Source organism: Callorhinus ursinus, unplaced genomic scaffold, assembly GCF_003265705.2.
Source record: "Callorhinus ursinus isolate GAN/ISIS: 27379988/994484 unplaced genomic scaffold, GSC_fseal_2.0 scaffold4, whole genome shotgun sequence".
NCBI classification, from domain to species: domain Eukaryota; kingdom Metazoa; phylum Chordata; class Mammalia; order Carnivora; family Otariidae; genus Callorhinus; species Callorhinus ursinus.
In genome coordinates, this window is record NW_027397066.1 from 63,304,466 (window position 1) to 63,318,693 (window position 14,228).

The 14,228-nt window shown below is 37.4% G+C and overlaps 2 protein-coding genes across 8 annotated transcripts in view; one reads left to right on the forward strand and one right to left on the reverse strand.

Annotated features, from left to right (window-relative positions):
* BMP2K (BMP2 inducible kinase) overlaps nucleotides 1–8,216 on the forward strand; it is a 133,526-nt gene extending 125,310 nt beyond the window's left edge. For both annotated transcript variants that reach the window (XM_073891821.1, XM_025887706.2), the window contains one exon: nucleotides 2,520–8,216. In XM_073891821.1, the coding sequence (XP_073747922.1) occupies nucleotides 2,520–3,955 (1,436 nt within the window). In that variant the 3' untranslated portion in view covers nucleotides 3,956–8,216. The remainder of the gene's footprint in view (nucleotides 1–2,519) is intronic.
* Nucleotides 326–14,228, reverse strand: part of PAQR3 (progestin and adipoQ receptor family member 3) — a 29,569-nt gene continuing 15,666 nt past the window's right edge. For 2 of the 6 annotated variants that reach the window (XM_073891820.1, XM_025887708.2), the window contains one exon: nucleotides 9,785–12,515. In XM_073891820.1, the coding sequence (XP_073747921.1) occupies nucleotides 12,373–12,515 (143 nt within the window). In that variant the 3' untranslated portion in view covers nucleotides 9,785–12,372. Of the gene's footprint in view, nucleotides 3,986–9,605; nucleotides 9,746–9,784; nucleotides 12,516–14,228 lie in introns of those variants that run through there. The other 4 variants (XM_073891819.1, XM_025887709.2, XM_073891817.1 and 1 more) reach the window with 4 other exon arrangements.

The window sequence follows — 14,228 nt, forward strand, 5'->3', positions numbered from 1 at the left end:
CTAGCTTCTCCTTGGAGCAGCTTTCTGCCCGTCCTTTGCGTGGCTGGCTCCTTCTCACTGTTCAGTCTTAACCGGCATCTCCTCAGGGAGGCCTTTGCTGACTGTCCAGAGTAGGTTTCTGTACCCGTTCCCCCGCCCCATGACTTGCACTACTTCTCTGTTATTTCAGAGTGCCAGTCCTTGTACTCTCTGTCTCCCACACTTGATTGTAAACTCCTGAAGGTAGGGACTGTGTTTATTCACCAATGTAACAAACATTTTTTGTTAAACTTAAAAAATTCAGTGACTGAATTCTGAGCTTAAAAAAATCTGCAGATGTAAAGAGTTCATTTTTTAATGTAACTTTATTGCATTCTGAATGTACTGGATATGCGTCCAAAGCTATGAGCTCAGAGTAGTCACTTATTGTTTCATTCAACAAATATTGATTCACCACATGCTAGGATAGAAAAGAATGATGTGAGGTAAATGATAAATAGGACTGTGTCTAGGAGGTAATAATCAAGTAGGGAAAACAGACAAACAAATAATTGTAATATAGTACAATTAAGGCTTGTTCTAAGTTCATCAGGAGTCCCAAATAGGGGTATTTTTCAAGGGGTGTCTTTGCAGGGCTCTGGCATGGGCTGGGTCTTGAAACACAGCCAGGTCCACTAGGCAAGTCAGGCGGGAGTGGGAGTGCTAGAAGGATGTTCCTACCAGGGGGTGGTGTGACAGTGGTAGAGAGATGTTAAAACAGCAGAGTGCTCCTTGAAACCCAAATCTTTTAGGTTCCTCAGTTTCTGACAGCAAGCATTAAGAGGTTGGATAGCAGGATAACTCAAAATAATTTTTTTAAATCTAAATGTGTCAGGTGGAGCTATATACCCATGGAAGACATCAAGGTCTGAGGCTAAAGGTGTGGGAGGACAGAATCCAGAGATGGGGCCCCTGTGCTGGGCTAAGGGTTGGGACTTTAGAGAGCCACTGAATGGGTTTAAGCTGTAGCCACATAATTAGTGTTTCAGAAAAATCATTCTGGTGGCAGGATAGAGGAGTAGTTTGAGGGACGTGGTACTGGAGGGAACAGATTCAAGAGTTTAAAAACACAAACTCATGAGGAAGGAAGATGATTTCCAGACTTCTGTTGATTTGCAGAACTAGTTAGAAGTGTTTACAGTTTAGTGGGAACTGATGAGGAGCACATTTTAAGAGGAAAGATGATCTCTTTTGAAATTACGGAGTTTGAAGTAATAGTAGGATACATATTCATAAGTATTAGACGAGTAAGATAAGTATTCATGGTCAGTATTAGAGAGATCCAGTAGGATGGTGTATGTGGCAATTAACATACAAGTATTTAAGACCACGGGAGGACCTAAGAGGGAGAAAGCCAAGGATAGCACCCTAGAGAACATGTATGCATATGGAAGTGTTCGTGAAAGAGAAGTCTCTATATGACCAAGAAGGAATAGTCAGGGAGGTGGGAAGACAATAGTATTGACTTCTAAAGAGAAGGTAAGAACTGAAGAGTATCATATGTGATAAGGACCATGTTAATAACAGGAAAGTAATGGTCCTTCCATCATAAGTTGATTACTTTTCATGACTAGACTAAATTTCCAACCCTAGCTAATTATTTTGAAGATATCTGATCTTAGTCAAAGGAAGGGAAGAATGATTGGATATGTGGTTGGATCAGTTCAAATTGATCCCTACATCTGGAAAATAATTCAATACGTCAGTATATGGGGAGGGTAGTATACTTTTGTGTAACTAATACAGTCTTTATTATATACCATACAGTGAAATCATAAAGCACTATATTTGATGGTTTTACTATGCATCGTACAGTGAACATATTGGTAGTTAAGTTTTTTTTAAAGGTAGCATGCTTTTAATGGAATGTTTAGTAGTGAAGATAAGACAGTTAAAGGAAGCTGTGTCATTTAGAGAAGGCAGATGTCCTCGGTACGGTCTTGGTTCAGTGCTGGGTCCTTGGCTTTGATCAGATTATGGGGAGGCACTCATGTTAACTTAGGTCGTAAGACGACCAGAATGCTAATTTTTAAAAAAAGTTACAGTGAAACAGAGCAGACAAGCTCTTCCTGCTTGTTGATCTCTTTGGGAAAACTTTATAATGGAGTTGAAATATAAGCAGAATGTGGTTTGGTAAGTGTGGGATTCTGAGTAGGGGCAATTAGCTGAATAATCTTACTTGGAAGGTTGGAGAAGAAAATTTGCCTGTGTATTATATTCAGAGTCCTCTTCTGGGTACCATAAATAAAACCTAGCTGTCAGTGAGGGCCTCTGGTGAGTAGGTAGTGTGTAGGGTACAGAGGCAAGTAAATCTCTGCACTAGAGGACCTAACTGTCTAGTCGAGGACACGTGCGTTCCCTAAGCCTAATGACCAAAGAAATGACATTATTTTCTCTAAGTGAACTGGTATGAGGGATTTGTAATGCCTTGTGTTCTTGCATATTTAGTGCAAATGGTTCTTGAAATGTAATGCTATAATAATTTTTCTTTGAACCTGCAGGTTCTCCAGAAAAGAAAATTGAACATTCATCCATGAATCAAGAAAATAGTTCTGCAAACCCTATCAAGAATAGAAAAGCAAGTCCAGTATCTAAAGACCACCGGACTGGAAAGAAAACCTCAGAGAATTCATTAGTACAGGGTCAAGTGCAGAAGCGGAACGATGAGTCTGAAAGTGATTTTGAATCAGATCCCCCTTCTCCTAAGAGCAGCGAAGAGGAGGAACAGGAGGATGAAGAAGTTCTTCAGGGAGAACAAGGAGATTTTAATGATGATGATACTGAACCGGAAAATCTGGGTCATAGGCCTCTCCTCATGGATTCTGAAGATGAGGAAGAAGAGAAACATAGCTCTGATTCTGATTATGAGCAGGCCAAAGTAAAGTACAGTGATGCGAGCCCTGTCTACAGAGACAAATCTGGCAGTGGACCAACGCAAGATCCTCCTAACACACTCCTCACCCCGACCCGATTGCCCTCTGATGTTGGAGTGGAGGCTCCTAAACAGGAGTTTGATGTATTTGGCGCTGTCCCCTTCTTTGCAGTGCGTGCTCAACAGCCTCACCAACGGAAGAATGAAAAGAACTTCTGTCAACAGCCCCTCTGTCCTACTGTGGGTCTAGAGCAGGAGGAATTTGATGTATTCACAAAGGCACCCTTCAGCAAGAAGGTGAATGTACCAGACTGCCGTGCAGTGGGGCCCAAAGCACAAACCCTCCCTGGTTGTCCGAAAAGTGTAGATATCTTTGGCTCCACTCCCTTTCAGCCCTTTCCCACATCAACAAGCAAAAGTGACAGCAATGAGGACCTTTTTGGGCTTGTGCCCTTTGAGGAAATAACTGGGAGTCAACAGCAAAAAGTCAAACAGCGAAGCTTACAGAAACTCTCTTCTCGCCAGAGGCGCACAAAGCAGGATCTGCCCAAAAGTAATGGCAAGCGGCATCACGGCACGCCAACCAGCACGAAGAAGACCGTGAAGCCTACCTACCGCACTCCAGAGAGGGCTCGCAGGCACAAAAAGGTGGGCCGCCGAGACTCTCAAAGTAGCAATGAATTTTTAACCATCTCCGACTCCAAGGAGAACATTAGCATTGCACTAACCGATGGGAAAGACAGAGGGAATGGCCTGCAGCCTGAGGAGAGTCTGTTGGACCCCTTCGGTGCCAAGCCCTTCCATCCTCCAGACCTGCCGTGGCACCCTCCACATCAGGGCCTGAGTGACATCCGTGCCGATCACAACCCCGGCCTGCCTGGGCGGCCCAGACCCAATTCACTGCATGGCTCATTCCATAGTACAGATGCCTTGAAAATGGATGATTTCGGTGCCGTGCCCTTTACAGAACTTGTAGTGCAAAGCATCACTTCACATCAGCCCCCACAGTCCCAGTCAGTCGAATTAGACCCATTTGGTGCTGCTCCATTTCCTTCTAAACAGTAGATACTTCTGGCGGACTCTTGGCATTAACTCCTGTTTCAAAAAAGTATGAATAGTTTTATGAATTTGAAAGAAAATTTATTTGTATAGCTCTTTATATCATTCACTCTTACAGGTCAATCAGCATAGGTGATTTTTAAATAAACCAAATAGAAAAAGGAAGTATCTCCACAGGGTAGTGACTCGCTGTCTTTTCCATGCAGGAGAAAAGGGAGCTTGACTGCTCGCTCTAACCCTGGGTTTCAGCCACCAGACGTGACTCCACGGAAATCCCGGGAAAGCACGTGCCACCTTTCCAGTTGCGTAGCCACTGAAAAGGGACTGGAAAGCTGTGTCATTCTTTTTAGAACAGAATGTCACTTGTGTGTGCATATTCTGGGCTCATGGCAGGATCCAGCGTGTAAAACTAAGGTTATTTGTACATACACAGGTTGCATTTGTGGATTTTTTAAAGGTCTCTTCTAATTTCCACACAGTAAAAACAAAATCTGGTTCTCCTAAAGAATTAAAAAGTTAATACCTGGAGAGAGCAGAGATTTAGTCCTTACACCGTTCTCGACAAAGCAGAGCCAGAAGTAACTGACTATTGTGCCTAAAACTGTTGCATTTTTAGAAACAAGTGCCATTAATATGGAACATCTACACAGAAGCCTAGGACAAAAACTAAAGAGAAATACCTGACGTGTGGAAAATGTAAAAGAAAAAAAATGATACTGAAGAGAGAGAAAAAAAAACTTACTTCAGGAACACTTTATATATTGTTTTTGAATGGCTTCTTGCTCAAAACTTTTACTGTCATGTCCCTAATAAAGCAGATTGTTGGAAAAATGGGGAGTGAGGACAAGGGTTGTATAGAAATTGTACTTCAGGAAAAAAAAATGTAGCTGAAACCCTGTTTTTAAGACGTTTACAACATAAAATCATGTTGCATTTAATAATGTACTTTATTAAATTACCACCTTCCCCAAATATTCCCCAAGTCACGAGCAACAACTTTCTAGTTAGGTTGGGAGGGTGGAGTAGTTTTAATAAAGTGCACAGAACAGTGAAACCCATAAAGCCTTATAGGCAGGACTCACGCATCCTGCTGCAAGTACCTCTGCACTAATACGCAAGATCTTAACATGGCTATAAGGTGTGAGATGGGAACTAGCATCTCAGTTCTGCTAGTTGATGCGTCTCTAGTGAAAAGAACCCAGCTACCAAATTGCCTTTTTTTTACACCCCAAATCCTAATTAGAAACTTGAGATTTTATAGAAATTGTTTAATAAGATAGAAATTACTATATGAATTAATGTGAATACAGTATCTGTGCTTCCTGTGTCTCCAGCTCTTTTAAGTTATAATTAACTGTCCTTCCCTATCAACATTTAGAAGTTTCTAGAACTGATAAAGCTATTTACAAAAAGGGGTGGAAACTCTTATTAACTGGCACTCTTGATTGCTATACTTTAAATGAACTTTCTTTGAACCCAATTAAAGTGTATTTTATGAGTAATCTTATTAGAATATCTTAATTATAGTGCCCCAAATGGGATGAGCTATTTGCCTGTTTTCACAGTTCTAAACTTGGAAAGAAGCAAAGTATATGTTACTCAACTATATATTCATTTTTATTGTTTCTTTTCTCTTTTATATTTTAGATACAAATTTGTGGACAAACAGGGAAGCAAATATGTGAATCACAGTGTAGCAGAGGCAGACCAAGCATTATATTACTGCTTAAGAGTTGTATTTTTAGAGCCCCGACTGCACCAATTACTTGTCCTTGTGCCAAAGGCAAATATTATGTTTGCACCTTTTTTTTTTTTCCTGATTCTCAGGTTGATTAATACTGCTAATGCAAATGCTTAAGTAGGTGTTCTTCAAAACTTTACAAAGTAGACTCAAGTGATACTTTCTTTTAAAAGTGAAGAGTTGATGATTACATTTAGTAAATTCATGGTAGGTTTGTATCAAACAATTTTTTTTTAATGAAAATTTGTTGATGTGTACACGGTATGCTTTTGACTATTTTAGTCCTTGGCCTTGGTCTCTGCTAGACCTCATGAGTTTTATAATTTAAAAGGGGTAGTAGATGAATTAATGTGGTCTCCTTGGGATGTAAACATGAAATACTTAGATTGTGTCTGATACCAAGGCCTTGCTTACACTTGCTTTTCAATACACTGAATAATTTTAAGTGATTTAGACACTGATGTAGGCACTTCGGGCTTATAAAGTTAGATGAATTCTAAAGAAACAATTTTGACATTGTTTAAAATACTTCCATCCGTATGTTTATTATATTACAGCCCAGTGACTTTCCTCTTTTGAGATTATAGCTCAGAGGAAACATTAGGATTCGACAGGGGACCCAATAGGATAGAAATGGGGAGATTCCTGTGTGTTGAAGTAAAGGCATTTTCCAAGGAGTACAGGATTAGGGTTGCTTTCCATTTTTCATTATCTCCTCCCACTATCGTTAGGATGTAGGTCACTCTCGTGATGCCCAGGTAATTCCCTTATGAGAATTATGAGACTCTCAAGGCACGTGAAAGAGCCTAACACATACTTGGGACACAACGTTCAGTAAAAGTTTGGTTCTATTATGGGATGGTCCAATTCTTGTTTAAGGAAGGAGAGTTGAAATTATTTTCCTATTATTAATCAGGTGTCCTCTGTGCTTTTGTACGTAAAGTAGTCATAACTAAACCTGTAATACTTGAACATCACGCTAAGGGAAGTAAATTATGAAGCTAGCAAAAATCTGAGGCCAAAGTTATTTCTGTCCTAACAGCTTTAATAATGCTTGTTGATTTTGAATACTCGTTTTAAAAGTGGACCATTCAGTTAACTTTTTAAATATCACTTCACAATTGTTAGTGTTAAAAAGATCAGCTTTTATGGCATGGAAGAATGTATCTGCTGAGACACAAAAGTTGCTTGGTATATGTATTAGGTGGAGGAAGAAAGGTTTTAGGCCAGATGAAAATTTAACTGGCTAGAATATTTATTCAGAAGTATCAGTGGGAAATTGTGTAATTCTTCCACTGACCTACCACCTATCCCTGAATGTGTACTTGGGCACAGTTATGACATTATTTGGAATTGTAGATAGACACACCTTTTGATCCCACCCTGTTTATTGTCTAACGGTAATAGATTGTTGTTCTCATACTGCTGGTGGAAAGAGTAAGGCGGAGCCCCCCTTTGGCTCTGATGTTCATAGGCAGAGCAGTTTTCTTACTATTTGGCTACTCTGCTTAGTTTAGGTTTTGGTACTTCATATAAGCATTGCTAGAAGGTACACATGTATTAGTATCACTAGGTCTGAAGAGTTTGGTACATTTGTTTTAATATGTGTAGAATGTGCAGTTAACTTTTTCTTCCCTTTTAGCAAAATCACTCATTATTGTTAGGTCTGATACTGAGCTGACAGATCTACTGTGAGAATGAGATGACATATCTACTGTGAGAATAAAAATTATGTTTGAAAACTTTTGTATACACCAGGGTGTCTATATATTGAGAAAAATATATAAACACACGCATGCATGCACATGTCACATCTCTCTACTGTGGAGTTAATGTGAATTTTTACTTTTAAATGGAATTGCAACCACAATCATTACTAAAAGAACATTCACTCCTAGGGAGGTTTTATAAAAGCCACTAAAAGAATGAGGTAGACAGATGAAAATGCAATGGGTCATCATTTGGGGTTATTTTTATTTAAAAATCGATTGTGCTACTTTTGAAAGAACTTTTTTTTCCTGCTCTCTTTTTGTGATTGAAGGTCATCTGATGGTAAGCAGTACAGTAATAGTAAGCTACTTTTTAAATTGCTGGCAAACAGCTTTAAGTGCACTTTCTTTGATTAAACTTCCATTTTTTGTTAAACTTGAATTTTCTGAAGCCTTTTATGTACCACTAAGCAAATAACTTTTAATAAACCTGATTTACGTGCTTATTATATTTCTCATTGTTACAAAACATACTTTCTAAAGTAACTTCAATCCTCAAATATAGCTGGGAAACTGTTTATGAGATAGAATCAGTTGCTTTTTTTTTTTCTTTCTACATCTAATTAAGCACTAACTGATTTTACGACTTTATTGCCATTACGTTGCTTATTCTTCTTGACTGAATTCTGTCCCTCATTCACTTTGTTTTGTTTGAAGTTTAAAATTATTTTCTTACTGTATTTATCATACCTACTGTTTTAATAATCTGCTTTCTTTAAATGCAATAAATCCCAAATGGATTGCATATTCTTTATAATTAGTGACTTTGGAGTTTTTCATTATTTGTCTTAAATGTTTTGGATGTAGACTTCTATTCAGTTCTTTTATTCACACTACAGACATGAAGCACCTATTATGCTCCAGCTACTGGAATAGAAAAATGGATAGGATTAGATCTCTGTTCTTAGGGTAAAACTCAGAGTGTAGGATTTAAGTAAGAAAACCTATTGTGACCTAGCATTTTTGCAGCAAAAATACTTCATAGCACAATTTGTTCAGGCACTACAATTACTGATAATTATAATAATGAAGGTAAGGCAAAAACATGACTTTGAAGTACCTTTTGAATGTTTGGCATTGCTTTTGCATTGTGTATAATTTATTTAAGCTTCTTAAAAACTGGTAATGTATATAACTTAAAAAATATTTGGTTAAATAAAATATTGTAATCCTTGATTATGTCAGAAAAGAGGCTTTGGCACGTTAAAACGTTAAAGAGAAAACCTGTTTATTGGACTGGTGGACTAAGTTTGGTGTCAAGATTGCATTATCTTACGTATTATTTCACAAACTGAAGTTTTTAGATTGGTGGCTGGTGGAAAGATTCATCTTGTTATGAACTTTTTTTTTTTTGACTTAGTAACACCTGAAGTTACATGGAAGAATAAGGGCTTTGTGTCTTTTTAGTAAATTGTACGAAGTGTGGAATGTACCACTGTTCAAATTCAGTTATGGTTAACTTCTTTAGAGAAAAATACATCCTGCAATTAGAGCTATTTATTTTGAATAGCGAATCCCTTTTTAAGGAAGTCCAGCTCTAGCATCATCTGTAAGATGTAGTTAATTCTTCTCATAGTGAAGGCATGAGCTTTTGAAGTTTTATGTTGCACACTTAAAAATAGTTCAGTTGGCACTACTGAAAATTACAGGTATGTTCTACATAGTGTTTTTGATCCCAGTCTGGGATCAAAAAACACTAGTCCTACAAAGCAGGACTAGAGCTTTGGTGGCTATCGTTCCTACCCTCTAAGGACAGAATTTCCACTTTTCACAAGAGAACCCTATTGCTGTTACCTCTCCCTTGTGAAAATGTTTCCTTAAAGGTAGTTTCAGTTTTGGGTCATTATCTCACTACCTACTCAGGAAGTATGATACAGAATTTCAGGGGACATTGGTACCCAGTAGCATCTGTACCTCTTTTGAATTCAAATGCAGTAATTGTGATAATGCATGGAAAAGACACTTCTGTCCCTGCCTGAATAGCTAAGCTGATTCTTCACACATTCTGGCAGGGCTGGAATTACCCGGAATGATGACTTCACGTGGATACAGATCTACTCAGCTCAGCAGTTGGCAGGAATCCAGAAGTGCAGGCTTTGCCCCTTGACATTTTAATACAGGGCAAAGGATAGCTCTAGGTAGGTACCTGCCAAATGGAGTTGCACAGCGTTATGCCAGTCAATCACAATCTTCAAATCGGTTACTTTGTCCAGGTAGGATGCCAAAGGATGATGTGACAGAGATTCCCTGAATCTTCATTCCTGATTCTAAAATACGATTTTGAAGCTGTTATGTATTATAAAGAATGACAGACGGTGCTTAATATATTTAGTAAACCCAGTTTATTTACATCATACATATTTTGCCATGCAGCTGACTGAATTGCACTCAGTGTAATAACAAAAGACAAGCACTATCTTTTGAAAATGGCTTTATATAGAAAGATAATTGCCTCAAATGAGTTAACTACAACCTTATAAATCACAATAGACAATTAAAACAGCCATGGATAGTTTTAAAATGTACGTGTAAAGTCTGTAGGTAAAGAGCTTTTATAGTTTATACACTGTAAAATTAAAACCAGTTTTTTTAGTATGGCAGCTGAGTATGTACTTTTAATCTTATTTTTTAATAAATCTATAAAACAAAAATAAATATACATTATTACAAGGCTCAGATTTGTAGGCAATTTTTAAATATTCTTTCATGTTAACAGTGTCTTAAAAAATTTGCCAGTAGTGGTATGCACACAGTAGGTGGTCAATAAACACTGACATACAGAAGTGTTTATAGTTGACAGCAATCCACATTCATTCTTTCCCTACTTAATAATAAAATACAGTAAAGAGGAAAATGAGAGAGGATAGCTTTCTTACAATATTTAACATTTTCATAAGATGAAATGTTCACAGGGTATAATTCTCCCTACAGTCAGAGCAATATGCCTTTTAAATTAAAAAAACAGTCAAACACAGTATGCCCTTTTTATCCATTAAGTCAGATGGCAAGTATTAGATAATTCCATACACTCAAAAAACCAGGAATATTTTTTAAAAATTAAGAGAAAACAGAACTTAAAATTCAATGTTTTTATTTTGAGAAGATTTTATGGTAAAAATGGTACCAGGCCTAAAATGACTAGACTTTTCTATTTTTAAATTAATTATAACTACTCTCAGTGTATTTTATTTGGCTAAAATGACAAAATAATCTAAGATCAATAATACCATATTAAACCCATAAGGGTTGTTTTGTGGAAAATACACCCTATTATCATTACAGCAAAGTCTTTTTATCACTCAGCAATATGGATGAAATTTGTGGCCTTATGAAGCAAAGTAGCCATTTTCAAAGTAGTGTGTGTTCCATCATCATAATGGGTACAATACAGCGCCCTTAGCCTATTGCGAAGATTCTCCATGCTGAGATGCTAGCATGGGGAATTTATATTCCAAAAACACTATACTGAAAAGAAACAAAATTTTACAGATGCATAAATGGAGGCACATTAAATTTCTAATATGAGATGTATAAATGGCAATGTGGAAATAAGCTTTGCCATTAATCAACACTTCTGATATTTAGGAATTCCAATGTTCTGAAGAAATTTGGATAATATTTTATATATTATTCCACTAAGAAATTTGGATATTTTATATATTCCAATGAACATGTTTTTGTGAATGACTGCTTCAAAAGGGATTTAATTTATACATATGAAAAGACCACGAACAAGAAGAGCGTTGTATGCTAGGGCAGTGAGACCTATTTCTTAGGTATATACAATAAAGAATAATGTTTCAGGCCCAAATACTAGATAGTGTGTATCAATACTCTGAGTTGTCAATAAAATGCTAACACATGCATAAAACAGGGAAAGACTAGAGTACAAGGGAATAATCCTGTCATCAGTTGGGGCATCTGCATGACTTTGTTCTAAGGCTTAAGGTTCATTTTGGGGTCAACCCTGGGCCATCTGGACTCTGTGGCCTTGAAAGTAAGTAGCACCCATTTAACTGGGAACCCCCATCGATCAAGAAATTTAGGACTGCAAATTCAGAGAGGTGAAACTCTATTTTGCTACAGGAATTTTTGAACCAAAAATCTGTAATCCACTGGCAAGAGTGCAATTATTATACGGAACTAAGTAATATTCTTTGAATTTAAAAAGCTTAAATGTGAATGCCTTGGTTATTAGACCACAGAATTGGTTGCCTGGTCATATAATCAGTTTTTAATGCGCTTCTTATCTGATGGGAAATGACAATGCAAGTTCTTTTCCTCTTAATGCCTCTCTCAACTTAAAGGAGGAAAGGTTTAAAGTTTTTGTTCTAGCAAACTAAAAAATCCAATGTTCCTAAGGAGAAGAGAGCCTATAGCTAAAGGAAATCCTGTCTTACATGCCAGTTTCTCGCAGACCATGTATTTAAAGGCTAGTGATGATTCAAAACCACTCTTCTGGCTGTGTTAAGCATAGGCTATGGCAACCCTGGCCTTGATGAGGCACTTCAACTTGAACAACCACTGTAAGTATCTTCTATTAAAGAAATCACACAGGATGACTCCATTTTATAATGGAGGTAAGCCCTTCCTAAGGAAATTAAGCTGGTGTTAAGTAAAACAAATACTGTTTCTACACTGGTTTCACATTCATTGTTATTCAGATGTTTCTTATAAATGTCAACTAATTTTCACTTTCTGTACAAGCAGCAAATTAGTAGTTTTAAGGGCCGTAAAGCAGTTATTATTACAGATCCCCAGGTATATTTTTCCATTTTTATAAAGTATTACTCATGATATATTAAATAGGAGGAAAAAGGAAAAATGAATGTGAATCTTAGAAATAGTGGGGTATACAACTCCCCATTACATATTGCTTGACGACTGAATACACCAGGCGGCCATACCTGAATTCACAAATGTGAAACATGGTCAGGGCAAGGCTTGCTATGCCTGTACTGCATGACATACACTGTTGACTGATGCCACCAATATAACATCACTACTGCAAGGATATGCCATATCTGGTGGCTTGATCCGAGGTAGTTTAGTTGTCCTAAAAGGGAAGGCAGAGAGAGAACAATATTGATTGTAATATTTTGATATTAAAATAAGAATGTATTTTTATCTCTGGCCTTAGAAATATGGCTTAGCGCAAAAAGATTTTGGCAGTGTCAGAGCACCTGGAGACTGACAGGAGATTCATTCAAACCCAACTGTTTTTTTAAAAAGGATGAATTCATATTTGGGTCTAATTTAAGGACATTGGTGAATTTTGAAATGCTATTCCAAGTGTGTCTTCCAAATCTAATTTGGTTAATTTCAGGAATTTGATCTTTTGTCTCCCCTGTCTCATGTGTTCTCTATCTGGATATATGTGTCATGGACGAATCCACAAAATGTAATTAGTATGGCTTCATTAACTAAGGTTGATTAGTTCATACACAACTCAGAACTATTTCTCTTTGTGCTTAAAGTTTAAATTCCAAGGAGATTAAATAATTAACATGTGGGAAGCTTCTTGAAAAAGAACAAAATAAATACAGAGCTATAGAAATTTAAATATAAATCTCTTTTCCTTACTCATGGTGCTTCTATGGTCACGTAATGTAAATATTCTCTAACCACTGTCCCTGTCTTTTCTTACAAAGAGAAACAGTACAGTATGGAGGTTTTAAAGTCTGCACAATCCTTTCTGTAGGGGTTCCGAGCCTTTTTTTGGTCCCACAGCACACTTTGACAGTCCAGTGAAACCCACAGACCCATTTTCAAAAGCACAAAATACAGAGTATTATAAAGAAAACTGATCATACTGTCATACAAGTATCATAGATCCACTTAGTTCTGTCCATGGGTACGTTTGGGGATCTCTGGATCCCATCAAATACCATTGTGTTGTTTCTATATTTTTAAAAATGTAACTGAGCTGAAAGTAAGTTCTTAGGTGTCAATTTGTTGATCTCATAGTATTCACCCACCATCTCACCACTGCATGTTTCTCTCTACAGCCATAAATGGGGTCATAAATGGGGACTGGCAAGACAAGGTTTCTAAGCTACTCATTCAAGAGCATCTGAGACTATCATTTTTTTTTCTGAGAAGACTTTTTATCTCGTATGGTCTCCATGTCTCCGCTGCCCCTGCACTCTGCCACATGCTCCTCTACACGGGGCACAGTTTATGTCAAGCTCATCTGGGGGACAAGTTATGTAACATTTGACCTTTTATAGGGGTCTTATGTTAGACAACTGGGAACTTCTGATATGAATATTTTAAGGCATAAAAACACTATGGCCACAATTATGTAGTGTAGAAAAATTTCATGGTTGAATTTTCTACATGTACTTGTCATGAAGAAATTAGTAATAAAAGAATTATTAATATATTTTGCCAGAACCATTTTCTGAGGAAAATTCTGGCCCTCCCTGAAGGATGGGTGGTCTTCAGTGAAGGGACATGTCCTAGTTATGCTCTTGAATCCTAATGTTTACACTCAGGTTCTTCTTTCTACTCCACTCGTATTTAAAACTCACTGGTGAAAAGTGCACAGAAGAATGCCTGAGGTTCTGTGATCTATTCATTCACTAGATCAGGGTTTCTCATCCTTTCTCTTCCCGACGTACATCATGAGTGGCATAATCCTATCTTCAATTCACTGTGGAAGAGAATCTTAGCCCAGGAAGGAAGGACAAGTTTGCAGTTTGAATATGAACCACTGCCCTACTTATAGCTCCTCAAACCAAAAAAATCACTGCTCTCTGTACTCTGT